At 40.3% G+C, this 27197-nt stretch overlaps 1 protein-coding gene across 1 annotated transcript; it reads right to left on the bottom strand.

Annotated features, from left to right (window-relative positions):
- Positions 1-1031: 1031 nt before the first annotated feature.
- LOC117829602 (1-phosphatidylinositol 4,5-bisphosphate phosphodiesterase delta-3-A-like) lies at positions 1032-26697 on the bottom strand. Its single transcript, XM_034707177.1, has 17 exons — positions 26608-26697; positions 25548-25808; positions 19035-19090; positions 18847-18958; positions 12932-13160; positions 12174-12303; positions 11859-12084; positions 10710-10911; positions 10201-10345; positions 9286-9438; positions 7626-7760; positions 7384-7537; positions 7140-7256; positions 6863-7041; positions 6403-6538; positions 5835-5984; positions 1032-5380 (listed from the first exon to the last, which is right to left on the bottom strand). Exons 2-17 carry the CDS (start codon positions 25636-25638, stop codon positions 5232-5234), a joined length of 2364 nt encoding a protein of 787 aa, XP_034563068.1. The 5' UTR covers positions 25639-25808; positions 26608-26697; the 3' UTR covers positions 1032-5231.
- Positions 26698-27197: the final 500 nt, after the last annotated feature.

The raw sequence follows: 27197 nt of genomic DNA, 5'->3' as shown, positions 1-27197 counted from the left end.
CATTAGAAAAGTTTGTAGTTAATTTCAGCAGCACTCAAACCTGGAAGATTTTCAGAGTTCATGTTTGTTCATCAGTGTTTGTGATTCAGTCCAACAAGAGAGACCAGAGTCTCCTGGACCTGGACCCAGCTGTGAATCCTTAAAGAGTGACCGGTCTATGGGACGATTTGTTGAGTTTTAAAGCTGGAGAGATGAGTGTTCTTAGTACTCTTTGAGTTTCTATCAGTAAACAGTAAACAGTAAACAGGATTGGAGGCAGAAATAACTGTATTCAGCATGTATCTTCATGTGTGTCCTGTGTTTGTAGGAGGATCCAGCAGTGTTTCTCCAAGGATCCACTACATAGAATCTAAAATGCTGAGAAGATCTGAGATTTACTAGATCGGAACAAAAGTTGTTATTGTGCTTCGGGATAAACGACCCACGCTTGTATAAGATGTTCTAGTAAGTTGGTAAGAGCAGCATTGAGTTGCTGCTTGTCAAGTTTTAAAAAATGCGGATGTTGTGCTCTTGGCATTCAAAGTTGTTTGTAAAGGTTTCAAAGGATTCAGTTGATCAGTGATCGATTTCAAAGTGGATATGGTTGAAGGCTGGCCAGACTTTTGATGATTTTGGTAGAAAACCGCTGTATCTTCTGAGAAAAGAAGGTTTCTAGTAAGCAACCCGAGTCAAAGTAAAGGTTGACGTGGTGTGTTCAGAGCATGTGGGAAAACTGAGAAATATGTGTATTTTTTGTAAACGGTTTCTCGGTTAAACTTAAAACCAGAGTAAACTGGCATCTCTGCGCCAGAAGCTCACACTACAGTCCCTCTGTCTTTGTCCGTTTTTTTTAATCTGGTTTTACAACAAATGTTTAAAGAGCGAGTGGTTTTTCTGAATTTATTTTTTGGTTTCATGTTAAAATACAAATGAACGGATGATGCATGGATTCATCAGTGTTCATTTTCAGTGTTTCATAACTGGCTGAAAACTCCTCACAGGAGCTTTAATTACTCAGGTATAAGCTCATATCAAGAGGCACAAACTTTTTTTATAGAATGTTTTATTGCATTTCTATTCTACCATAGTGCATATATTACCTGTTTGAATAAATAACATCAGGTTGATAACTTTACAGCTAGAGCAGCACAAAAGCAACAGTTTAATACTTCAGATATTATAAATACGTTGTTCAGTAACAGATTTTGTTTTCAAAGCTACATAAAAAGTCACAACTTTGGTCCTTCAAACATGGATCATTGTAGTTCTAACAGTGACAGATCCTGATACGTGTGAGTGTATTACTGTTGGAAACATTGCTGAGATTGTTGACTCTGAAACTTTAAATGTTAATCACAAGAACCTTTTTAAGTAGATAAAGATAAATCAGTCAAAAAGTCTCCTGAACGGCTGTCCTCTTTGATTGTTTCATGCATTTGATGGCCCGTTTCATGCATGTTTCATTGCACCAATATTTTTGTTTAGTGTTGTGTAAGCTGTTTCTTTATCTTGCCATACCTTACCCAAGTTATGAAATTCCTTCAAGTCTTAAAATTTGCTGCTAGATCATCTTTAAATATTCATAGTTCATGTGTAAACAACAAAATAGTGATGCTCTGAAACCAACTCATACAAAAATCATCTGTCTCTCTAAAACAAAAACAACCCTGTATAAAACTAACAAGTACATGATTTAACATAGTCATATCTAACATACAAACATGTCTGATAATCTCTGCAAACGCTGACAGTAACAAAACACTCATATCACAGTCCCCAGGATTAACAGCAAACTCATCCAAAGTCAAAGTAAACCAAACAGCAGGTCGAATACAAACACAGGAAACTCAATGCAGCTGTGAAGCATGTCTAAATGCTCTCTTCTAAAAAGCTAATGACAGGGACTCACTAAAAATATGGAATTCATCATGGGCGCGGTTGCCTTGTAGTCTGCATGTAGTTGCCTTGCCCCTCCAAATAATCTGCTTTCAAAGTTGTTAATTAACATAATCCATGTGTGAGGTCTCTCGTATTCTCAACATCTGTTCAGATTATAAAATCTTTTGGTGTGGACCAGGCAAACAAACAAGCTCTGGATGGAAGAGAAACAGCTGAAGGTCTGCAAAACAATCCTGTCCATTCAAAATACCACGTTTTAGAGAGTCCCACGAACAATAAGGCAGCAGATTTATCTAGTGCACATAATCTTTCTTCTGTTGCATAACCGATCACATTATCCTCACAATATAAAACTCTAAAACGTACTTATTAAATAAATCTATGTATTTGATAATAACAGATAAAAGGTAGGACGGTTTGTTTTCTGGCTTCTGGGGTTCACATCTCAAGATTGGAACACCAAATTGCTACCAAAGGCTTTTCCATCAGTGTATGAATGTGTGTGTGAAAGGGATGGACGGCATGAATTACAATAAAGCGCTTTGAGGAGTCAGATGTACAGTGGCCCTAATGGTGGTCTACTGCACAGAACATTTCATTATCCCTTAAAACATTTCAATAATCTAAACAACAAAAAGCTAAATTCAAAAATATTTCAAGAAACAAAAAAACATTCAAGAAAATGCCAAAACATTTCATAAAACAAAAATATTCAATATAAAAAAAATTCCAAAATGAAAAAGCATTTCATGAATGCTAAAACATGTCAGTAAATACAGAAATTGTTTTGAATGACAAAAAAAAGTAACAAAAATAATTGACAGGATTATTTTCTTACAAAATAATTTCACTTCTACCTCCATTAAATATCTTAGTATTTATAAATTTGTTGTTTTTTGTGAAATGTTTTCAGTTTTTATGCATATTTTTTATGTTTTAAATTTCATGAAATATTTTTACTGTGTGAATTTTCTTTTGTATTTCATGAAATAATTGTTTTGTTTATTGAAATGTTTTTGGCATTGTCTGAAATGTTTCTTCACAGTCATAAAATGGACCTCCAGGGCCAGTGTGCAGAAAACTAGCAAGCTGCTAATGAAGTGTTTCACTGTATATGAAAATGATCTTTTTATAAAAACAGAGGATAAAGGTATCAATCTAAAATGTTACACCAAAGTCATCTCTTCAAAATAATTTTTCCATTAAGGCTACTCTGTAAAAATATTTAGGTTGGACCTTAACTTTTGTTTTACTTAATGGAGATACAGAAACATCCTGTATAATCTAACTTTTGCTGCTTCTGCTGCATAGTTTTAGGGAAGTTTCCGCTTTAGAGGCCAATAGCATCAAGGGCTGAATTACTATTTGGCACTCGCCAAATCCAATTTTAAAAAGCAAGTTTCAAATTTTCTACCATGAAACACAAGAATAGATATTCATGGTGGATCTTAGAAATACACTTACCTAGAAAGTATAAAATAAACTTAGGTCCATCCAGTCTATGTAATGCATTATCCTGGCATATTCAACTTCTTTTTCCAGCATCCTGAACCCTAACTAATTTCCTCTGATCCTGTCAGATAGCTTTTTGTTTGTTTTTGGTTACTTCCATGCAAAAAGCAGAAAATAGTGTCTAAATAAAACTAAATGTTATACCCTATGTAAGATTTTTTTTTTATTTACAACCAGCAGGCATTCTAGGTTATTTAAGGTAAAGTAAACATTAATATAAGGTACATGTAGGTAAAAAACGTTCAATATGCAGAGTCAGTCTAGCACCAAAGTTTGGTCATCATGCCACGCAATATAATTAATAGTAGGAGACATCTATGGTAAGAACAGGTTTGGCTTCAGGTTTCCCCGGTCACAGTGACGGGTGTTTCTTTTTTGAGGGGTTGAAATTAGGAGCACAGTCCCAACCAAAGCTAAACTTAACATTAGTCCATCACCAGTCTTTACCAAGTGGCAACCTCCAGTGTTGAATAATGAAGCTAACGAGGAAGTGCAAAAGAACTACATTTCCCAGAGTGTCCACCAGAGGCTGTCTCCAAAGAGAATCCCCATTAACACTCATGTTAAAACGGCAGCAGAATCAAACCTGTTTACGGCCTGGTTTAAAATACAGTTAAAATGTGTAGCTCATGTATTTGTTCAGACACACTGTAAGGGAGGTGATCTTTTTTTCAGAATGCATCTGTTAAGATAATTTAAAGTCCAAGAGTTACACATACATTAACTAGGGACACTGCTTAAGGACAAGGCCAACTTCTCTGTATTTCCAGTGAAGCCAAATGTTAGCAAGTTTTTTTAAACAAAATCGTACAGAGAAAGGGAGTTACACGGGCATGCCGGATATCACAGGGATTCCTAATGAATGGGCTTTAGTTGACTCGCTTCTGTACACATCCAAAAGTGGAAATGAGGCGTCAACTCTGATTTGTTTACGTGCGGCATCAAGCAGATTTGTGTCTCAGTGTAAATGTTTGATCTAGAACCGATTGTTAGCTGCTCTTCATGCAGATATCTGTTTATAGAGAGAAATTAGTCATCCTCAGATTACCAATGATGGGAGCCGGGATGTCATTACGCTGGATTGTGATCCTCCTGCTTTTGCTCTCCATACAGACTGTTTTTTCCTGCAAACACCTAATTGGTCAATACTACTTTAACTACAAATGTACACCAAACTGAACCAGCAGAACGCTTTCCTTTTTTAAAAATCCAGACCCCTGAGAACAGATCCTGCATCTTTATGTAGAATCCGTGTTAAGAGACACGTTAGCATTAAAATTGAGCGTTGCAATTGATAATTTGGTCTGCATTCACATTTAGAATTTTTTTTTAGATTCATTTCAACATAAGCGTTTACTCCCTGGAATTGTACTTAAATTAACACATTTTGTCTCTTTTGATCTTTAACTTTTTCTTGCCTATAACCAAAGCCTGTTTAAACACATTTGCGCCGTACGTGGAAACATCATAAATTTTGTCCCTTTGCTAAAAAATATTTTTCACATGAAGATTTTCGTACTTTCAATTCTACGTTTTCGCACCTTTCAATAATTCAAAAAGATTTCTACAAAAAATACCTCTACTGTATTTAAAACATACCACACTGTTGTCCTTCTTCATAAATATTAAATACTGCTCAGTTTGACTTTCACTGAATCCTCTTGTTCTACAAAATATGGAGCCGCTGAGGATATAGCTGCATCACTTTAAAAACAACCTTGTAATCAGTAAGTTTCATAAACTTGAGCCCTGATCTTTGTTGCCTGGATTTCTGCAGATCTCTCCAAAGATCTCCTCATGCTGGCTCCCATCCTTCACGTTGTGATGGGTCAGAGGTGAGATCAGGGTTTCTTGGTCGTACACTTGGCCGGTGATTTCGCTGACAACTTCGATGGACTGCTCTGACATGGAGACACTTTGATGTGGACGAAGATTGAGGCAGGCGAAAGATTGGAGCCGTCCACCTTACGAAGTCGAACATGACGATAACCTGCAGAGATAGAGTGACAAAGGTCAGTGTCATATTTTTACAAACACTCATCAAATATGCTTCTATCTCCTTTTAATTAATGCTATCAAGATGCTTAAGGTATCGACATCGGTTCTGTGATTCGTTGATTACTATGAAAAAGATAATTATTTACTTCTCAAAAGTTTCTGACTTTAAAAATGTTCCTTCAAAATATCCACATCTTGTTATTTGGTAGAAATTAAATCTATCTTTCTTAGTTGTAGCTGCTTTGTCACCAGCAGATGGCAGCATGGGATTTCACTAATGTGCTTCCAGTCTGTCCTTGTCTGGCATCGAGGCAGTGAAAGTGAGAAAAAACTGAAACTACCCCAAAAGCAGATTAAAACTCAATACAATGAAATTAAAAACAAAACTTCAGACTAATAAAGGAATTAAAAACAGTTATAGTTTCAGTCTACACACAAACACACACCTGTACGCAGACTATTGAACGGCAGGGTGAATTGTCCCAAGAAGTCATTGCTTGAGGTATAGTCGTGGTCCTCCACCATGAAGCGAACTAGAGCCAGGTCAGGAGCATGGACGGTAAAGTTAAAGGTGCAATCCCATCGAGGGTTAAAACCTGAAACGAGAAAAAACACACAGACTATCAATTTAAACATCAGCCCTGCTCACTGACATGACAACAGACCATGGTTAGATGTACTGTATTTTATTGTTTGATGTATTTAACCTGTAGAGTCTCATTAAGATTAAAAATCTATTTTCAAAGTCTGTCCTGACCGAGCGACACAATCCAATAAAGTTACAGACATACAACACATGACAACACATGTCAACAAATCCTGGATCACAGAAAGCATCTACAGCCTGATGCATCTTCCTCTAATGCCTTCAGTCTACTTTTAGAAGCATTTAAATAGACTGGCTCCTCTGACCAGAATCCTCCTGCAGCAGATTTAGTGAATAAATATCCCTAATGCTTCTCCTGAGGTCATCTGATTTGCAAAGAGTAATTGGGCAGGAGGAAAGGTACGTACCATTGTTGTCGATGTGATTAGTTTTCTTCTTGTCGTTGTCGATGGGCGCACCGTGTACCTCCACCCACACATGAGGGTCCACGATGGAGCTGGGCTTGTCCCACTCTGGTTTGGGCAGCTGCTGGGCTGAAATCACCTGAAACAATAACAGAGCTTTTTACATAGATATCATACAAGACATTTTTGACACTACCTTTTGACCTGGGTAATTTCAGTTTATTCAGACAGCGGTTGTCTTTAAGGCCATTAAATACTTAATGATATTCCCTGTGTGACGTTGTGTTTCATGTTTTACCGGTTTCATACAATCACACTTAAACATAACCGAACTGCCCCTTTAACATGAACTCAAGCAGCTCTAACATTCTCCAGTACTCACATGTGTTTTTTTCACATTCAGGATGATACTTTTGAAAGCAGCAGTATTACTATTCTATATTTGAGTTAAACATCGTCTTACCTTTACGGTGAGCAGGACGGGACGGTGGCCGGGACCTCCGCCCACATTCTCTGGGTTGAAGGTGGAGTCAGGGCAGCACATGAAGGGCGGCTTCAGGGTGTATCCACACTCACCGTTCTGCAGGAACCGGCCGTGGTTTAAGTCCATCTGCTCACCAGGTGTCTGGAAATTTAAAGCAACTGGAGAGACGCCAACACAGCTGTCAACAGGGGAAGACTCTGTGTCTGAGCAACAACACATCTCTACTTCTCTGTACAGCAGAAGAGGAAGCTCTCACCAATCTGACAGCCTCCGTTCCACATGTCCTGAGGGTTGTAGTTTGAGGACTGGAGGCGCTGGCCTGAGGGGTAGATCCTGCTCAGCTGGTGGCTGTTGTGGCGTACAAATTGTATCCCTGGAGGGCGTAACAAGAAGAGTCAAATTAGTCCAACAGTCCAATCCCATATTGACACATCAGGAGTGGTACGCAATGATTTCCCTTTATTTCAGAGGGTAAGTCAGGTCATATTCACACATCATACCTGAGTCCTTAGCGAGCCTGAGCGCATCACTCTCAGAGAAAGAGGACATGTCAGTTGCTGGGTTTTTGGCCGTTTGTTCGAAGCCTTTAAAGGGAACACTTCGAGTGTACACCACCAGCTCCGACAGCTCTGGACTCAGCTTGGACGCACCTGGCTGAGATTAGAGACACAGAAACCTGTCATATTTAAAATCAAAGTTTAAGCTGCTCTGATGAAGGTGAGTTCTGTGGAGTTGTACCCACCTTCTGTTCCTCCTTCTTCATCTTCGGTTTTCCTTCAGACCGGCCCGCCTCCTCATCTGAGGAGCTCGTATCTGAGGAGCTGTACGCCCCCTCATCCACCCTTTTCCCCTTAACCAGGATTTTACCCATCAGATCCTGCAACACAACCAGCAGACCACACACGCTTTACATTAACAGTAACAACTTGTTTAAAAAGTGTAACTACAGGAATAGTTTAACCACACTGAGCATCCAACCAGGATGAGACCCCAGAGTAGTCTCAGAGCTCACTGGAGGGATCACGAAAGCCTTTGAACCCCAGTTAAGGAGCGAGAACATGTCGCTAGGGAGAGGGATGTCTGTGTCCACTTGCTTGGCCCGCTGCTGCTGGCACCCGACCTCGGATAAGACCGGCCACACACTAGATGACTTTGAGATGTAAACTATATTAAAAAACGTGGGGGAACACACACATCAGGACAGTTCAGACTGATTTTTAACATCACAATCCTCTCAAGTCACACACTTGACGATGCCATAAGACTGCTCGACTACACTCTCATTGTTGTGGTAATGATTTCCTAAAGGTGATTCCACAAACATAAGATCTCACAGAAGCTTGTGTGATCAAACGTGACTTCAGAAGATTAACAACAAAAGGAGGATGAACGACAACGTGAGCTGGCGGTTCTGGTGTGTGTTCTGTTTTGCAAAGACAAACAAAACACAAGGAAAAGAATATGGGTGATACATGAGCTTGAGGCACAGTTGTGTTTGTGTTGATATTCACAATCCCAGGTCGGATGGCTCTGACTCAGTCATGAGCCGTGATTTTTTTTGTTTTGATGCATTCTGGAGGATTATTAGAAAAAATAATATATGAGCCTCAAAACAGACCAAGCCCCCGGATCATTGGGGATTGCTAATCAGGCCCTACATTGGGCCTAAAGTCATCTTGGATGTGTCAAGGCTGACCGGAAAAAATAGATGCATGAATGTATTTAGAGATATTGTAATCAGACCTAATCAGGCCCAGTATGCACGATACTCTCAGCACTGTTTACAGCGCATGCTCAAGGAGGCAGTCTTCTGTGTACCTCGGAAAAATATGTGCACAATCCCAGTTTAAATGATCATACATTCCTATTTAATAATTGACTTTATTGATGAATTTTCATATTAAAATCATAAGAAGTAATGCTACTGTCTCAAAAATCCAGCTCTTTTCAGATGATCTTAATCACAGGCAGCTTCAACCGTTGAAATCAGGTTGTGCGTCTTAGGTTTTGTTAATTCAAGTTTCTAGTTCTCCTTTTAATTATAAGAATAAAACAGTATGTGAGAATACAATCCTTTGAACAATCTATATACAATCATATGAGTGTTATTAAATCAGACAGTTGCCACAGGACAACGCTACTGCGCATGTACAGTATCTGGAGGTATTCTTGTTACTGGAGCAGATCATGTGTGTATGCACAAATGCTCACATGATATGATAATGTAGAGAAAAGTAGGACACAGGGAAGCAGATGGTCCAAGGTTTCTCATCCAGCAGAAGCAGTCTGCTCTCTGCTTCACACATATTCTAACAAAGAAGAAACGTGTGTCAGAGTGAAATCTACTGTTTCTACAGACTACTGTACAAATGGTTTCATCCTGTCTGTCTGAGCCTCCTCACCTCAGGAGAAGGCAGCTTGTGAGGGTCCAGACCACTGAGGGGCTTGGTGAGCAGCTTGTCTCCCAGGATGGATCGCAGGTGTCGGGCCATCACCGTCTGCTGTTCCACAGAGCAGTGGTTCTCCAGAGACAGAATCACAGGGTACGGAGAGGTCTAGGAGAGAAGAACCACGGTATGAAGTCAGAAAGAAGGGGAAGTTATTCACAGAGAAGCAGGAAATCATTACTCAGAGTATGAGCCAATCAAAAACTCCTTTCACAGATGAACTCCTGACATTTTCTGGATAACTTCAGAACAGTCAAGCCCTGATCAGTTACAGTGTAACATTGATGTTTTTGTCCAAACATGTGGCACGGATCCAAACAGATGGGAAGACCATTGGGAAACAGGTACCATCACACAGGGAATGTAAAGGGTGTACATAATTGACAAGGTCTTGATTTTGATGCAAGCAGCAACTGGGTAGCTTAAAGGTATGGTCAGGAACATGCCTTTCACACATGCTGCTCACAGCATGTGAAAATCTGATGGATGTGCTCTCTGAGCTCAATATACTCCGCTTGGTTGAGGAGGTGATGCTGGGTAGCGCATGCATGAGGCTTTCATAGCCTTTCTTTGGTGGTGACTGTTACTGAGTTAAAGCTCCCTCTTTAAACTGTTGACAGTTTCAATCTATACAAATTAGTCTAGTTCATTTTAATAAAAATCATTTTAGATCTGTTATATGGGTTGTAAGTAATTTAACAGAAATATAAAGTCTGACTCAATGATTGATCTCAAGATCAGAAAGCAGTCAAACCGGGCACAATTTATAAAACACGGCTATACACAAGATCACAGAGTCTGTGGGTAAATTGATATCGGATTTATTTGCGCTCAACATTTAGATGGTGATGAACAGAGTGGTGTACTCACTTTAAAAGCATACTCGTTGATGGTCTCGATGACTTCAACAAAGGGCACTTTGGAGGTGAGAGTGTGTCCGTGGTAGATGACCGGCTCTCCTTTATCTCCGTCCCAACAGTCCAGCTCCACACAGCGGCAGCCATGATTCAGGGCTCTGAGAGAAAATCATCATCAGGAATCTTTAAAACTCAGATGACTCAGTGATGCGTAAAGGTTTCATTAAAGTATAAAACTAATCTGAGGCCTTTATCTCTGTCATTTGAGGAGCAGTTTGGGAACACATCCAGAGCTTGGTGCCTGTTCACAGGATGTCCCTTTAAAATGCTCTAACCTTTTGCATGTGCTTTGGGAATTTGACAGGGTCTTTAGTTTTATGGTGCCAAAATGGCTCAATCCTTTTAAGAATCAAGCCATCAGTCTTTCCCTCATACCATAAAGCAGAGCATTAACACACTCATTAAGATAAAGTAGGACATGTGCACATGTTCAGGTATGTGCGCGTTACCTCTCAGTCTCACCTGATGTAAGGCTCTGTGCTGCTGTCCCCGGTCAGCTGGTCCTTGGTAAGGTAGGTGTTGTGTGAAGAGTTGATGAAGTAGTGTGAAAGTGGACGCTTCATGTCCTGGTAAACGCGAGCGTGATCCGGGTTGAACACACAGTTCTCCTTAGACAGCATGTACATGGTGAAACCATTGGGGGTCATGAACTGGTTCTTCTGGGCTGTACTGGGCAAAATGCAGAAACACAAGTTAGTAAAGAGTGGAGTTACAGGACAGAGAGCAAAGTGGTGCAGCTTTCGGTGCACAGATATATTTAACATGTTTGATGCTTTACCTTAAATCACATGTGGACTCTTAAACAAGTCTTAAGAGGGACTCAGTCATTCCTATCTTTCTGCCCCTTAAAGGCCTACAGGGGGCGACTGATGTTTTTTTTTAAAAACTGCACAATGTTTCTTTTTTTTTATCATATTTTATTTTTGGGCTGTAATTCCGAGAGGACAGGACAGAAGATGCAGCAGGAAACTGGGAGAGAGAGGGGGTGACATGTGATAAAGGGGCCGCAGGCTAAATTTAAACCCAGTTCTTGTGCTTGTGCTGCCAGCAGTGCTGATGAGGCCAGCTGTTGTGAACATTGAAGGAGTTTAATGAACGAACCAGGACAGATTTATACTTGTTCCTCAGTTTTCAAATTTGCAGGTTTTGTCCATGTTTTATTGGGATTTTCTTGCTTTTAAACTCAATATCTGTTTATGATTATGTAGTAGAATACAGTAATCTATTTAGTTAAGGAAATGTTAATGATTGAGGGCAAGGACTGAAGCACAGGAGGTGAAAACTGAAAAGTAATTTAGGTGCAGCTGATAAAATCATCTTGTACTGGCTCCTTTTAGTTTGAACTTCAGCTAGCTTCAGCCTCTTATCAAAATATAGTTCCGTCTTTCTCAAAAAAACTGAAAACAAAGGTTAAACTTGAGGCTTTAAAAGTAAAGTCCACAGACCAACATTTGACTACATGGTGGCTACATCTAAATTGAATCTACTGGCCACCTTTGCAACTTCCTTTTGTCAACATCTCTGTGTTTCCAGTTTGGAGCTGGGCAGTGATTGTCAAGCTCACCAGCTAACTGTATGTTCTCTGTAAGGTAGTGTAACTTTGTACTGTACCCCATTCATTGAGCTCATAGGTGAGGATGACGCTCTGGGCGTGGGTGACTGAAGCATCCTCCCCCTGGTCCTTGAAGAAGTCCCTCAGGTCCACAGTGGACAGCACACAGCCATTAGCAGAGTAACGAATAAACACAGCATCCAGCTCCGGTCTCCGTAACAGCTCCCTGCAGAAAACTTCAATCTCACCGTGATCCAGACGACCGTCAGCTGATTTGTCACATTTCTGTCAGAGGTGAAATGTTGTTTATCAGAGCAGAGCTGAATCATGAATCACTTTCATTCAGACTGAGAACCTGAGAGTGTGTGTGTTACCTGGAAGAGGTTGCGTGCGTACTGGTCATTCAGGTCAATGTTGATCATCTGCAGCAGTGTTTGGACTTCATCATAGCTCATCTTGTCATCATGGTTCTGATCGGCTCGACTCAGGTAAGCATGAATCCAGGTGACACAAAGAAGGTCAAGGAAGCTTGACACAATGTGAATAAATGTTTCATTATTACAGTTTATCTAATTTGGCCAATACAAAGCTCTGAAGCAGAAAAACAAATGTGATTCTAGTCTAAGGCTTTGTTGAAAATGCAGTCCCACAATCTGTTATTTCTAAATCCCAAACACAGTCCTGATCACAGACTCAGGAGGACAAAATGTAATCTGGATAATGTTCAGAGAGGAGGTTTGTTAATTAGAGGAGAGTCCTGCAGCTCTTCTGTGCTTTCTGTGCCTGCATCTCTCTGAAGAACATCCACAAAAGACGTAATGTCCTTGTGGATGATGCTCATGTGTTGGCTCCCACTGCACCAGTTTACTGGCTGGAAGCTCCCAGTATCTCTGCAAATGACTGACCAGCCTCATCCTGCTGCTCACCCTTGACAATCCCCCTCATATGCTACGTTCATGTGGTGTTGGACACATCAAAAAAAGGAGTTTCCATGTTGGGGAATGCACGTGAACGCCCTCTCAAGTCGGAATAACAACTCAGAAACTCAGGCAAGAACAGCACTTGCTCTTGGTGCCATCATCATCCTAGTTAGATAGTACACAGCTTTATATTCCATCAACTTTTAGGATATTGGTTCAGCTTCTCTTTCTGCGTCATGTTCTCCACTCTCTCCTGCAGGATTCTGATGCCGCGGGCCCAGTTCTGAGCCTCCTCCGGGCTCTGGCAGAGGAGATCCAGGCTCTTGCGGGCCCCTTTGAAGACCACCGTCAAACACCGGCCCTCCGGTACGGAGCCATGCATCGGCCGAAACGTCTCTGACTGGCAACCCTCCCGAACACACTCCACATCCATGATAGAGACTGAGGGAAGAGAGAAATGTATCAGTCACTCTCAGAGGAACATTAAGCTCTTAAAAAGAAGACAAAAACAACTGACACAGCACCTTACAGGTCATTTTTTTAAGGACCACCTTTGTCGAAGCTTATGCCTTGAAATGTATAAAAAGTTTAATGTTATTGAGTGAGCGTTCCCCTTTAAGGCATTCAGCCTGTGTGTGACATGTGCATGAGACATTGTTTGTAGTGGGAGGTAAGTGTGAGTGGAGAACATTATGGTGATGTAATGCAGACACAGTGGACTGCATGTTTTCGTCCTGATGTTGAGTCAGTTAGTCAGCAGGAAACGTCCAGAAAAGCTCAGGCTCATGTGACCAATGTTCATTAAAAGGGTTACTTATCTTTGATGCTTAGCGGGGTCATATTCAGTGACAAAAAGATGATGTAAACAAGTATGAACATAAATATATATGTTTGTTGAGTTGTCATGTTGTGTTGATTCTGGCGCCCCCTGTGGATGAAATCAGTAGTGTCCTCTTGGATGGAGACTGCATTTCCCATGAGCACAATCACCCACTGTGGTAAAGATGTGTCTCATGTCTTCTTTGTTCGTACAACTTGTGTGAGGATGCAGAGTGATGAGGTCATGTGTTGATTTGTAGCTATGTGAAATTATGAACTGTAACGTAAAAACGACTAAACTTTGTAAACTCTGATTTATTACCATTAGCTAGCTTACAAAAGGTGAGTAGACATACAGGTTTAATAGTACCTGTCACAGCCCCGGTGTCATGATGTGAGCTCTGGTGTCCCATTAAATGTCTGAATAACATAAATATGCACTCGGTTTAACTCTTTAGTCATCAAAGAGCAGTGAAGCATAAACATGAAATCTTGTCAGACATTTAGCTCTTTAAGCTAGCAAAGCCCTAGTTGTAGAGTTTCTCTGTCTGAAACAAAACTTCAACAGTTAACGTAGGTCTGTTTGATAATCCTGCTCCAGTATCAGACAGAAGGACTAAACATTATGTAAAAAAAAGTTATCTAAAGAAGAAAAACTGCTCCTGCTTGATAAATTACTTCACACTGACAAACTTCACCAAACAGAGCTCTAAACAGAGACACTTCCGGGTGAGGGACGAATATCAACTCAGCTTTTTACACAGAGAATATGACCTGAACAAAGGAGCTTCAAGTATGAAGGATTTAGATCATACAGAGGCAACAGGTTAAGAGTGAGACTATTCAAAAATGAACTTTAAACAACTACATTTGTATAATTGATGTGCCACACAAAGCCTATTAATAGCCGACTGGGAAAATCATACGTCCGTCATACTTGTCGAGACTTCGGACACTGGCTTGCTTAAGATTTCATCGTCTCTGATCTCAACCTGCATTTTATCCAACACACATTTAATCTCCTATCATCTATTCCAACCTTTTGCTCGTTGATTTTTGTGTTCCTTTTTTGTGTTTTTGTGTTCCACCCTAACTGTGCAAACAAGCTCTTTCCCTGGATGGCTCTGACCTGAACCTGAGATCAGTGGAGGAGAAACAAGGAGGGAAAACGAAACCTCTCCCAACTAATGCAAGCAACCAGAGCTGTCACGTCTTATCTTTGTCATAGTTACTTTCACTCACAGACTCAAACAAACCTTACATGCAGGACTCGGCGGCCCATGTCTTGTCCTTTGCATTATCATTTAACAGTCTAATGAGTATTCATATTAAGGTCTCTGTGCTGTGTGACTTTGAACTTCCTCAATAAAATGACTAGGGCTGTCAAAGTTAATGCATTAAGAGGAGGACTAGAATCTTGGAAAATATCCTTTTAAATTACATTTACAACAAATAAAAAGATAGGATTAATTTGCAATTAATCTCGAGTTAAATATGGACAATCATGCGATTAATCAGGATTAAAAATAAATCAGCCCTAAAAATGACCTCTTATGAGTTTATACTTGAATAATCTCAAATGTATTCAAAAGACTTTCCAATTTTCCTGAGTACGTGTACTGCAAATATTTGTCAGACCACCACTATTTCTGCTTTAGTTAAAATAAACTGTATTTTCTGTGTCAGAGTTTCAGTTTTGTTTTTAGTGAGTCAACAGAACTTCTGCATCACAGGGTCCTCGGTTTGGCCAAAAAAAGATAAATATTCAGAACTTGTTTGTTTTTCCTCGTGAAAAATAAACTGTAAGAGTTTATACTACAGGTTTGAAGGACAGAGTTCAGCTTGGACTGTAATTATAGTGACGACAGAGCTCCACAGTTTAAGGTAACAGAGAGGGATCCATCTATTCCAGGCTAGACATTTATACAAATCTAACAACCTCACTGCGAGTGTTTCCCTCTCAAACAGATCAGTTTGACGGTTATTTCCAAACTGTTTGTTTATCCATCACACCTTCCTATAACACAGCATCCACATGTGTAGTTTAATAATCCCACCAAATAACCATCGCTGCAGACCAGACCTCTGCTAGTGTTTGCATACCTTTGTGTGCTTGTGGTTTCCCTTAAAAACATGCACAGCAAAGAAGGTAATCTACTCAGAATACATCAGATGTTGGTGAAGAAAAAGCTGGCAGGGTTTAGAGAGACCTCTGGAGCACAAGTTAGAGGGATCTGCATGCATGTCTTTGTCCCTGAAACATTTTTAATCTGATGTTTTTAGTGACAGTAAGCAGTTTCCAAATGCACCCCTCAATATGTTTTGTTTGGATGCCAAGGTTGTGGCTGTTGCAGCTAATTAAAAATTAGATGTCCCGCTTGCCTGGGTTGTTAGAACTAGGTTTATCAGTCAAATCTACAGTACAGGGTCCAAACTGCCTCCAACTTTACATGTTTGATTTCTGACATAAATGTTCTAATATGACCTTTTTGGCAAAGTGCAACCTTGTGGTAAGAGTTAGTGAGCCTTTTGTGACATGTTTCAGCAGGTTAGCAGAGGATTTACACTGCATGCTCCTGCTTCATGTTTGGACTGAACACGACTGTTCAGAGCCATTTTGGCCCGCTGTGTCTGATTGAGACCCAACAGCTGCAGCACACTCCACTCAAGAGATGACATGAATACAGTTTTTCATAAATTTCATTAGAGTTTGTTTCTAAGGAAGAAGCCCCTTTCATAAGGCTCTTACATACCGGCATTTCAAGGCAGGATATGTATGCCCCAGTTACGCACACGAAGCGTAATGATGGGGCAAAGTCAATCCTCCTCTGATCCTCCATTGGAAGTAGTAACAGAAACAGAAATGAGGTAAGACGGTGGGGATGTTTTGCATCGGAGCCAGCAGGGGGGAACAGCGGTGTGTGCATGCCACAAAGCCATAATGTGATGTTAAATCAACTGTGGAACACCAATACTATGCCATTTTAAGGTGCAAAAAAGAGGATAAACTGCTGGCGCATGTAAAAGGCAAGTTTCTTAAAATATCAGGGCCAGAATGTCCTGGGGTTATTGAGGAAATGTCAGGAGATCATGCATGAAAATAGCAAGACATAGGTCTAGAACAAAGTCAATTAAACTCTTTAGTTATCTGTCTGACCACACATTTTATCGTAAGAATTTGCAGAACGTGTGTGAGCTACTTTGGTGACTACCAGACGAAAGAATCAGTCAGTCTGTGCTGAGTTTTTCCTCTTGTTTAAGTAAAAATATCAGGATGTGCTGCTGGTCTCCTAAAGAGTCAGGACAGTGGGTAAACCTTTGTGACACACGATTTGTTTAAACTTCTAAAGGCTGCTAACGTAGCTTCTATCTGCTTGCCTCAGTCAGAGGCAGGTGGAATCATATCCAAAAGTAGAGAAAGAGATTTCAGAAGGTTCGATCACAGACCAGTTCAAAAATCAAGATTACACATTTTTAAACATTTAACTTCAGCTTGAGAGGGTTTGGTTAAGAAGAACAAACACTGCACACACACACACAGCTACTGATGGCACAAGAAGGAAAGTGTAACACACACACCTGCACACCAAACACACACTGAACCACATCATAAGCTGCTCTAGTCTTGTGGCAATTAAAGGCCTTGTACTGTACTCGTGGTTGAGTCTTATGGTAACTATACAGCACCAAACCACAGACTCAGGGCCGACTCCCACCGCCGCATAATGTCCTATAATCTCTGTGTTTGAACTATGGCAGGACGGGAGGCCATGTTGGGCTGGAAATAAAGGCGCTCTATAATCAGGGAGTAGTGTGTCTGATAGTGGAGGATGGAGAGAGTGGCTGTGTGAGCCAGTTTATCTCTGTACAGGATAGCAAGTGGTACTTAAGTTAGCAGAAATAGATCCATGTTTCGTCTTACACGCCCAGTCAGAGCTTTTTACTCTTATGTTCGAGGAAAAACTTGCTTCTTACTAATTATGTTTCTGAGACATCGTGGTGGGTCCCACACAGGGTGCTGTCAAAGGGTTTACTACATTTATTTTAAGGGTTTCAGGGTGCAATGTAAAGAGCCCAGGGATCCTCTCAGGTCTCAGTAAGTAAGACCTGACCTGGAAAGGTTACCCAGCCTATTTCTGCAGATTTTGGGTCAGTGTGTCAATATGTTAAAACTCAGCTACACTATGTCTGAGGTTTTTACATATAAGACTCAGCCTTTCATATTTCCATATTTTTGGGTATAATGACGTAGAGGTCAAACATTTTTGTTATAGCTCCTGTCCTGCTTCAGCCGTCAGCCGCAAGACAGGGTGTAATGGCTTCAATGTAATTACTTCGGACAAAATATGTCCACTATAAGGTCTTGTTTTGTCTCTTAAAAGCTCAGGTTGTTATTTTAACGTATGCAACCAGCTGTGTCATGGATGTAATTGTACACAAACTGGGCTATGCACTACATGTGTTACTAGACTATACCTCTTAAAGGCTTACCAGAGAGCTCAGGCTGTATGCAAATACCAGATTAGCAGACATGGCAAAACTTGTGGAGGTTATGTTTAGTTTTTCTGGTTTTCATGATACATGATGATACAATGACACGTCCTACAGATGTGGAAACCTGCAGACTTGGTCCATCAGCTTGTCTTTAGAACTTTCGAGCCCAACAGGGTCCCCTTGGCTTTGCAGTCAGCCTCAAGTGGACACTTGAGGAACTGCAGTTTGTTGCACTATTCCAATATATTTAACTCAAATACAGTAACACTAGGGTATAATGTGGCACTGCAAGAAAACATGCACATATGTTGAATGAGCCATGTAGTAGGCAAAATCTGCTTCATGTCTCTGTTAGCTTATAACCACTCAGTTCAGCTTGGCTTCATTTTCAACAGCAGAGGTTGTCTCCTGCTTGTGACTGGCTGGTTGGTTCGTATCGTAAATGTAAACAAAGGGAAAACAGATCACTTCTTCTTCTTCTAGTTTTTATTGATGTTTGGAGAGCCTGACAAGAGGTGCTTTATTGCCACCAACTGGACTGGAGTGGAACAAGGAGATGGGGTTTCAGGCTGGCATTAAAACTCCAACAATTATCCTCAAATGACATTGCAAAGATCTATGAAGACTGTTATGTTTGTGATAACTAATGACGTTTTCCTGAATATTTCAACCAGTGATTTCTCTGAAGATGTCTACTTGCTTTCTTTTAAAAGTCCTTCACCTTGTACTATGCATGATGTCCTTTAGTTTGTGCTTGTATGTTTCTTTTCAAATCTATGAATAAATTGATTCAGCTTAAATAAACATCACTCACAGGATTGTTGCTCCTTGGCTCGGCTGGAGGTTTTGTGGGACTGACACCAGACCGTGACGCCGTCCTCCAGCAGCTTCAGAGTCCGTCTCTTCTGCCAGCGAGGTGAACGCACCTTTAAACATGAGAAACACATCTGTTATAATGTAAACCTACAACTTAAAATAACTCATACATACAAGAAGTATTACCTTTATCATACTAGAGCCCTGCAGCATCCGTTTCACATTTTCATCATCCTGCACACCTAGAGAGAAAACAGAAAGAACCATGGCTGAAGAAAGACAGATACGATGTCTGTGCAGGACGAGAACAACTGATGTGAACTCTGAACTGAAACAAGGCAGTGAAGGAGGAGAGGAAAGAGAGGATATAAAAAGAGGAGAAAAGCAGAGCATAGTCATAATTAGCAGTGGGTGTATGTTTACATATGTTGGACCACAGCTCCTCTTATGGAAGCTCTGTAACCAGCGGCTGGGTGTGGTTAGAGATGACAAGGTACGGATACAGAGAGAGAGACTGAATCCACATGTGCACCAAACTCCTGAAAACTCCCTGAAATTTTCAGAGTAAGCTTCATGTGCGAACACAAGCAGCTGAATTTTTCATCCCAACTTTATCCTGAATTTTCCCTCCAGCAGTAAAAAGTCAGCAAGTCAGGGTGAGCTCATGTGACTTCTTGACTCAACAGGAGGCCTGTGCATCACGCTCTGTCTGCGCCATGGTGTTACCAGCGCCCCACTGGGACTGTTTCTTAAATGTAGCACAGCTCAAAGAAAGAATATAAGTTCTTATACATCAAGAATATACATTGTAATTTTAGTCATTGATCAGCCTTTATGTTACAGCTGTTGTCGAGGAGGGATACAGGATGAGCAGCTAGTCGACCTGCTTAAAAATTGAGGGAGATGCAGGTTTCACTAAAAACTGAAAACTCAGTCTTAGAACTTTCATGCACGTAATGAAGCTGCTTCATTCTCTCTGCCCGCGAGCACGGTATTTTCCATTCTTCATTTATACTGTGAATATATCCTAACATTAATATAAACATGAAAAAATGTCAACACAGTGTTTGACTTTGCTTCGGTCACCATCCTGGATATCTTGCAAACATTACATGTGACTTCCACGTTATTCTTTTTATGTCTGATGGAAAACCTTCATCCGGAGACGGACGTGTGTGAATAAATGTTTTTAATAATGTCAGGGTAAGCTGCTGTGAAATATTGTTGATGTTTTCCAAAGGGCATGTGTGAAAAGGGCAAGAAAGAGAGAGAGAGACAGACAGAGAGACAGACACAGAGAGAGAGAGAGAGCGAGAGAGGGACTTGATTCATAGATGGAGAGTTAAAATGTCATTCAGCAGAGTGCTGTTGGTCTGTTTAGAAATCCTGTGGCACCATTAGAGAAATTAAAATGATTACTCAGCTGAGCGTGCAGAAGAAGGGAAATCGTCTTTAGTCATAGTAATGGTGTTGTTGTTTGGATTCAATAATTTGAGGTGAAAAAAGAGAACAACAAATAACTTGTGCATGTTCAGGTGTTGACGCTGTCTTCTGTCAGGGCAGTTATCAGCGGTAAAGAAGTGTCTTTAATGATATAACAATGCACTGTCACTTTAATCCCACTTTCATGACACTTTAACTTCTATTTTTAATGTTTTACTTTCTTTTTCTTTTTCTTTTTAATGATTTTAAACTTCAATCACTTTGTTTTCTAGTGTGAAGCACTTTCACTTTCATTTTTTCTGAGATTTGCTTTGTAAATAAACTTGCCTTGCATCTTGTCTCACCAAACATCCAGTGAGAGACGTCAGTGTAATATCTTTAAACCCATTGATTGAACCATCCTGTTTTTTATCATAATCTTGAGTTTTGCTTAACATGACATGATCAAGAAACTATTTCTGGAACATTAATGTTTTAAGACTTAGTTCTCCTTGCTTGAACATGATGCAAACTAAGCTAAATTACATCTTGCACATTGTGTTTGTGGAGCAGGACAGGTTGTAAAGTTCCACAGAGGCACTGTTACTCCACCAACATCTGACGATGATAAAGGTCTTTGGGAATGATGGCTAACCTATCTGGGCATCCTGGTAGGTGAACGGTCTGCAAAATAAACACTGTCATTTCTTGATTCATCACATCCACCAGAGGAGCATCCATTCATCTGTTTGTGGTGAGTCTCAGTTTCAGCAAGTTAACAGCAAGTTCCACGAAGGCTTCACTCTGGTCAGTCATACAGAGTGACATGCAGTTCTGCAGAGTGGGACAAAATCAGATGGAATGAGTTTTTCTTTATAATACAGAATGAGTCAATCTATAGTTATTGGTTCCTCTTTTGGAGAGGGTCAGGCTAGGACTAACTCCCCCACACCTAACCTTTGGTCAGATCTACAGTACTGCAAACCTGAAGATACAGTCATCCTCTGGAATACATGCAAAACTCAAAGTTCAAATGGTCATAGGGGAGCAGGCTGTACTGAGATCTTGAACAATCAATCCATCCATTATCTTGACCGCTTATCCCGTTAGGGGTCACAGGGGGCTGGAGCCTATCCCAGCTGGCTTCAGGTGGAAGGCAGGGTACACCCTGGACAGGTTGCCAACCTATCACAGGGCTAACACAGAGAGACAGACAACCATTCACGCCCACACTCACACCAACGGGTGATTTAGAGGGATCAATCAACCTGGTGATCATGTTTTTGGACTGTGTGAGGAAGCCGGAGTACCTGGAGAGAACCCAAGCATGCACGGAGAGAACATGCAAACTCCACACAGAAAGGCACCTGACCGGGCAGGGATTCGAATCAGGAACCTTCTAGCAGCACTACCCACTGCACCACCGTGCAGCACTTTTGATTACAAACCTGAAACAATGACTTTCTTGTGATTTGTGAACGGGTCTTAAGTTTGCTGAAATAATAACATCATGGTGCAGATTAGTCAAAAGTCAAAGGTCAATCTTTGTCAGGTCTGTCCTCAAGAGGAGAAGAAAGCTACTTTTACAATGTTTGTTTGTTGAATGGAGGTGGGATCAAGCGGCAACCTCCAGTCTAAAAATATGAGTCAATGCGGAAGTGTTAAAAACTGTAGTTCATCGAGGATCCACTTGAGGCTGGCTTCGGAAGTACCGGAAGTCACATACACATGAATGGGAAAAGACGATCTTTACAGCAGAAATAAACATGTTTACAGCCTGGTACAAAAGACGAGTGTAGTCTGAATAGCTCATTTCTTGATCGGCTCACACTGTGAGGAGAGTGAATTTTTTTCTAATGCGGCAATTTCGAAGATATTGAGATTACGAGTCTTCCAATGAGAGACACACAGCTGCCTGTGTGAACACTGCAGCTAGGAGGCTCAAACTCCGCCTCTTTACATCACACTGGCTCGACAGCAGCAATATGACTGCCGCCGCCAATTGGTCTCAAAACAGCTCTTCAGAAACAGATTGGTGACATCACGAATACTACGTCCATATTTTTTACAGTCTATGGGTGGGATCCTTCATTTCTGATGTATTCCAGGAAGTCGGGAATTCTAAACACTGATTGTCTTTAGTGACACAGCATCAAGGATACATGAATTTATGGTTACCTTTGGCTGAATATTTTTTACAGATGGTGACACTTCAGTTAGAAAATACTCTTTGTCACTGCCAAACAGGAAGAGTCTGAGATATCTAACAGGGCTTATTAAAGTTTGACATTGATCCTAGGATTCCTGAAGAAAACTGATATTCATGAGGTGTCTGTTTATAATTTAAAATGTATTAGACTTCAGTCACAGGTATAAAAACCCTGAGCAGCAGACCTATTGTGAGACAGTTTTCTGTGTCCCCACTTTAAAACAAGCAATCTTATCAGAGTCCAGCCAGCAGCTGAAGTGTCTACAGAGTGTGTGGTATTTAAGTTATCTTTAGTTTCCAATGAAGAGAGGCTTCAAATGGGCTCCACTGGGCCCTGTGGCTCTGCTTTCAAGTAGCTGTACATATGTTCATGTAGTAACGAGGGGACTAATATGTTACATTTTGAGTTTTCTAGAAAGAACAAGATTATTTCCACTCCAACAAAGACTCCTCCTTCCTTAGAGCCCTCCTCCACAGACACAGCTGAGCCCTGAGCTGAGTAAGCAGCACACTGACTCTGAAACTGAAGCAGCTCTGTGATTTAGAAAGGGCTGGGTCACTGCACTCACAAAGACGCCTTGATATTTGGAAAACACACACACACACACACACACACACACACACACACACACACACACACACACACACACACACACACACACACACACACACACACACGTACTCCCCTGAGAGCAGTGTTGCAGCAGTGGGAAAAATCCAGTGGCTGTGTGGTCGTGTGAATGAGTGTGTGATGAAACCGTATGGTCTGACTGATTACACAGACTGTGACAGCACGTCTACAAAGTGGTGATATTTACTGCATCAAGAGTATTTATTTAAAGGCCAAACACTCTTCAAACCATTGTGCTGCACTGATACACACAGGAACAAAGATGTTATGGTGCCTACAAATTTTGATGTGGATCTCAGTGGACCTTGAAGGTGACTGGAAACACACCGGCTAATTTCCATATGGTGGAAAACTTCAGAAATTAACGACTGAATCGTGTGTGAGAAAATGAAGAGAAAGAAGTGTGTTTTGCTAAAATGATTCTGCAAAGTCATCAGTAAATGTAGGAAGTAAAACATTGGCTGCTTTAGTCCAATGCGGAGCAACATTGGGGCACGTACATAAGAGTGAAATAGAGGTTATACACAACATAAAAAGGTTAAAAACAAAAGCATTTTCAATTTTCCAGATTCATATTTTCTCATATTTTAACTGATCAATCATTTATAATTTTATATGCTCTTTAATTTAGCATAAATTATTGACTGTATATTAAATTATTGATTTATTCAGCCACACCCTTCAGCTTCTTTCTGAAACATGATTTTTTTAAGACAGTATTTTTGATTCTGATCAGCAACATCAGACATTTGTCAGTTTTTCACAAGTTGCATAAAGAAACATCGCTGATTTGACATTTTACGGTAACAGCAAGCCCTTGCATTAATCTGAATACTCAGGGTGTAACCACATACTCCTCTGAAAAAGAGAAATGACCAACATGTTTCCTCAAAAACACAGGACAAAGTGTTCAATATGTCTGATCAATCTCTTCTTTTTCCCTTATTATCATCAATCTATCTTCGTCTATTCAGCTTCCAGCACTTTGATCACTACAGACCCCACTGTTGCCTTTACTCCCCACATCTTTTGTCGCTCCTCAGTCAGCCCTCAGTGTTTTCAGAGCTTGCATTGTCCATTTGGTTGGCAATCAACAGTTAGTCGGACTGGATCTGGCAGTGCCACAGGATCTTAATTCGGTCAACCACCTTAGGGGGTATCTTCCTTTCCCCCAGCCTGCACCTTTCACCCTGTCATAATGTGCCATGCAGTCTCACAGGCATCTTTGCACAGCCTGAAGCTGGTGTGGTAGACCCCTTCCTCAAAAGATCTTGTACTGGGTGCCTTCTATTTGTCTGTTTACAATGATTTGTATTGTGTCAGTGAAACTCAATGAAAAAGGATGTACAATAAAAGTGTAACTATTCTCGGAAAAGATAATACTCCTCCTTTCTCGGTGAAAGAAGAAAAACTAGCTTTCCAGATTGATTGATTTATAGCTTCATGTTACAGTTTAAATACTTACAGTGTCTGACAGAGTGTTTCTGTAACCCCCCAAATTTTAAATCCACACAAGCTGTAGATAGAATAGGGTTATTGCAACAGTACAACTTTTTTAAGAAGTAATATGAAGTCATTTTTCACAATCTTCTTTTAAAACTCTCTTTTGTTGGAAAACTTTTCTAAATCCTTAAATTACTTGCTGTTTTCATCAATGTTTTTATTCTTTAATCTGTCCTTCTTGTGTCCTTTTAATCTGCTTTCCTTTTTGCTTTCTGTACATTTTGTGACACACTTTGAAACTTTATTAAGACGAGATACAATGACAAATAAGAGCTATCATTGTTATTATTATTATTATTATTATTATTATAACTATTATTATCAGAATTATAAGGATTATTTGTAACATTTTAGTATTATTATTTGTATTACTGTTATTATTATTATTATTATTGTTATTATTTTCATTACTGTTATTATATTATTATTATTATTATTATTATTATTATTATTATTTTCATTAGGATTATAAAGATTATGATAACTATTAGTATTGATATTAATTCATTTTATAAAAGATCACCTGTTAGTTGATAAAAAGCACAATCATCAGGATTACAGTTACCGACGCTAGCCATCTGAATGCTTATGAGAAGTCCATTAACTGAACAGCAAACAGAAAACTGATTCAACTTATTGTTATACCTGATAGCAAAATATTTATAGAGGAATACAAAAAGTGGCAAAAATGAGCTCTAATTTCCAATCGCGAGCTTCTGTTAGGCTACAGAAAACTGATCACTGGTTTCAGGATTTTAAACTGTTGGTTGAATATTCTCTTCTCCATGTGGATTTAAATATTTCCTTGTTACAGCAGTCAGAGGGGGGCGGGGTGATAACGGTTCTTTAGTCAGTGTTATTATCTCTGAGGACAAAAGAAGCCTCTGATCTTTGAACACATCATGTCTGCACGAGCTCTGGATCAAACACTCACCTAGATTCCTCAGGGGGTCGATGGCCTTTGACTCGGACGTCCCGGCTCCATTCTTCAGCACCGGGGCTGCTTTCTTCCCGTGTCCCAACATGACGCGAGGAAGACGCGCTCTTTACGCTCTGCCTCCCTCTGCGCCTCCCTGGACCCGGATCCTGCGAGGTTCCTGCGGCAGGAGATCAGCGGTGAGGAGGATCAGCTGTCCAGGGCTGCAGCAGGAGAACAACCTGAGAGTCTCCTCAGTCTGCTCCTCATAGTTTTATCCTGGAGGAGGAAAACAGGAGCGTGGGCCAGCCTTCAACCTGCTGATGTCACTGAGATTGGATTTATACACACTGAGCTGCAGACAGGCGTCAAGAAACACAATTAACAAGGGTTTCCAGAAGTTCCTTTCAGAATAAAAGTGGCTTAGATTCTTTAGAGTAAAAAGCACAAAAATCATCCACCAACATTCATTTACAGCTTAACAAAAAAGACGTAGCGTGTTTATTAGTGAAATGTTTGAAAATTATTATAATATGAATTGTTTACATAATGTCACAAATAATACAAAAAATATTTACAGTCAAGGATGCACCACAAATAGGTTAGCAGTATTATCAGTATCACAATAAAATAATTCACTGGAAACTTTCCAAAAGTTACATGTTTTTTTGATTAATTATAAAAAGGACATTCAATAGTTTGAGTTGAAACTGGCGATGACAAGTGTCGGACGCTGTTACTGAGGTTATTGCTGCCATTTCAGTTTTAAAAGGGGGGGGGTCTACCATGCTTTTGTTCTGAAGTAAAAATGTTATTTCCGTGTTTCTCTTATGTGTCTCCGGTAGCGTGACATCAGACGGATTTTAAACGGATTATGGACAGCATAGAGACGCTCGTGTGCTCAGTGTACATTAACGGTCGTCTACTCGGTCTACTTATCCAGAATCATATCTAAATCCCGGTCAAAGTGATGGATTTAAACACATTATCCCCTCACACTGTCTCCTTAAATTTGGCTGATGGTGCTGTGGGTAATCGCAAATGATCCAGTGTTCCTTGTCTACTGAAATCCACTTACTGCAGAGGGTCCTTTGGGATTTGGTGGCTCCAGTTTTCGAACATAGGCTAATTATCACAACTTTTCATCTTAACCACTTCCCAAAGTGTCCTGGCAGAAAAGAACCCACAATTAGAAAACAATAAAAAGCGGTGCAGGGCATAGAGATGAAAATACAGGAACACACAGCTTCGTTATTTCCAGGAACAATTTGTTATATTATGAGGGATGTGTACTTGCTTTTATTTTTTTTATGTTGGGCCCCCTCCCAAAAGATTTTTAAAAGCTCATGTTAATATATGTGTTAAAAGGTGCAACACATTGGCATATCTTAATTCTCGGCATTCAACAATATGTAATTAATCTGATCATAAATGCCCGATTTGAAGCTTTCTTGTAATGTATAATGTATGGGTTTAAATGAACACTCACTTTAATTCATGTGTGTTGTTGTTTTATTTTTTTTCAATTTAGTTAAAGCTCCTGTGAGGAACTCTCTGCAATTTCTTCCCTGGCTGTCAGTCATCTAGTCGGTCCACAGCCTGTATATTACAATGGACGCCATAAGTGTTCACTGACTGTACAGCCAGAATATTTAGAGCTCCCCCTGC

This window comes from Notolabrus celidotus, chromosome 18 (assembly GCF_009762535.1).
Source record: "Notolabrus celidotus isolate fNotCel1 chromosome 18, fNotCel1.pri, whole genome shotgun sequence".
Taxonomy (NCBI): domain Eukaryota; kingdom Metazoa; phylum Chordata; class Actinopteri; order Labriformes; family Labridae; genus Notolabrus; species Notolabrus celidotus.
This window is presented reverse-complemented; position numbering and strand designations above follow the sequence as displayed.

Bases quoted from the DNA above. Each gene is read 5' to 3' on its own strand.
- LOC117829602 (XM_034707177.1), bottom strand. From the start codon at position 25,638: ATGTTGGGACACGGGAAGAAAGCAGCCCCGGTGCTGAAGAATGGAGCC. The intron at 12,304-12,931 runs ATATCCTAAAAG...TCTTTGTGTCAC, and splicing joins CAGAAAGAGAAGCTGAACCA to CTGGATTCATGCTTACCTGA. The intron at 9,439-10,200 runs GTGAGTACACCA...CTTCTCTCCTAG, and splicing joins TCAACGAGTATGCTTTTAAA to ACCTCTCCGTACCCTGTGAT.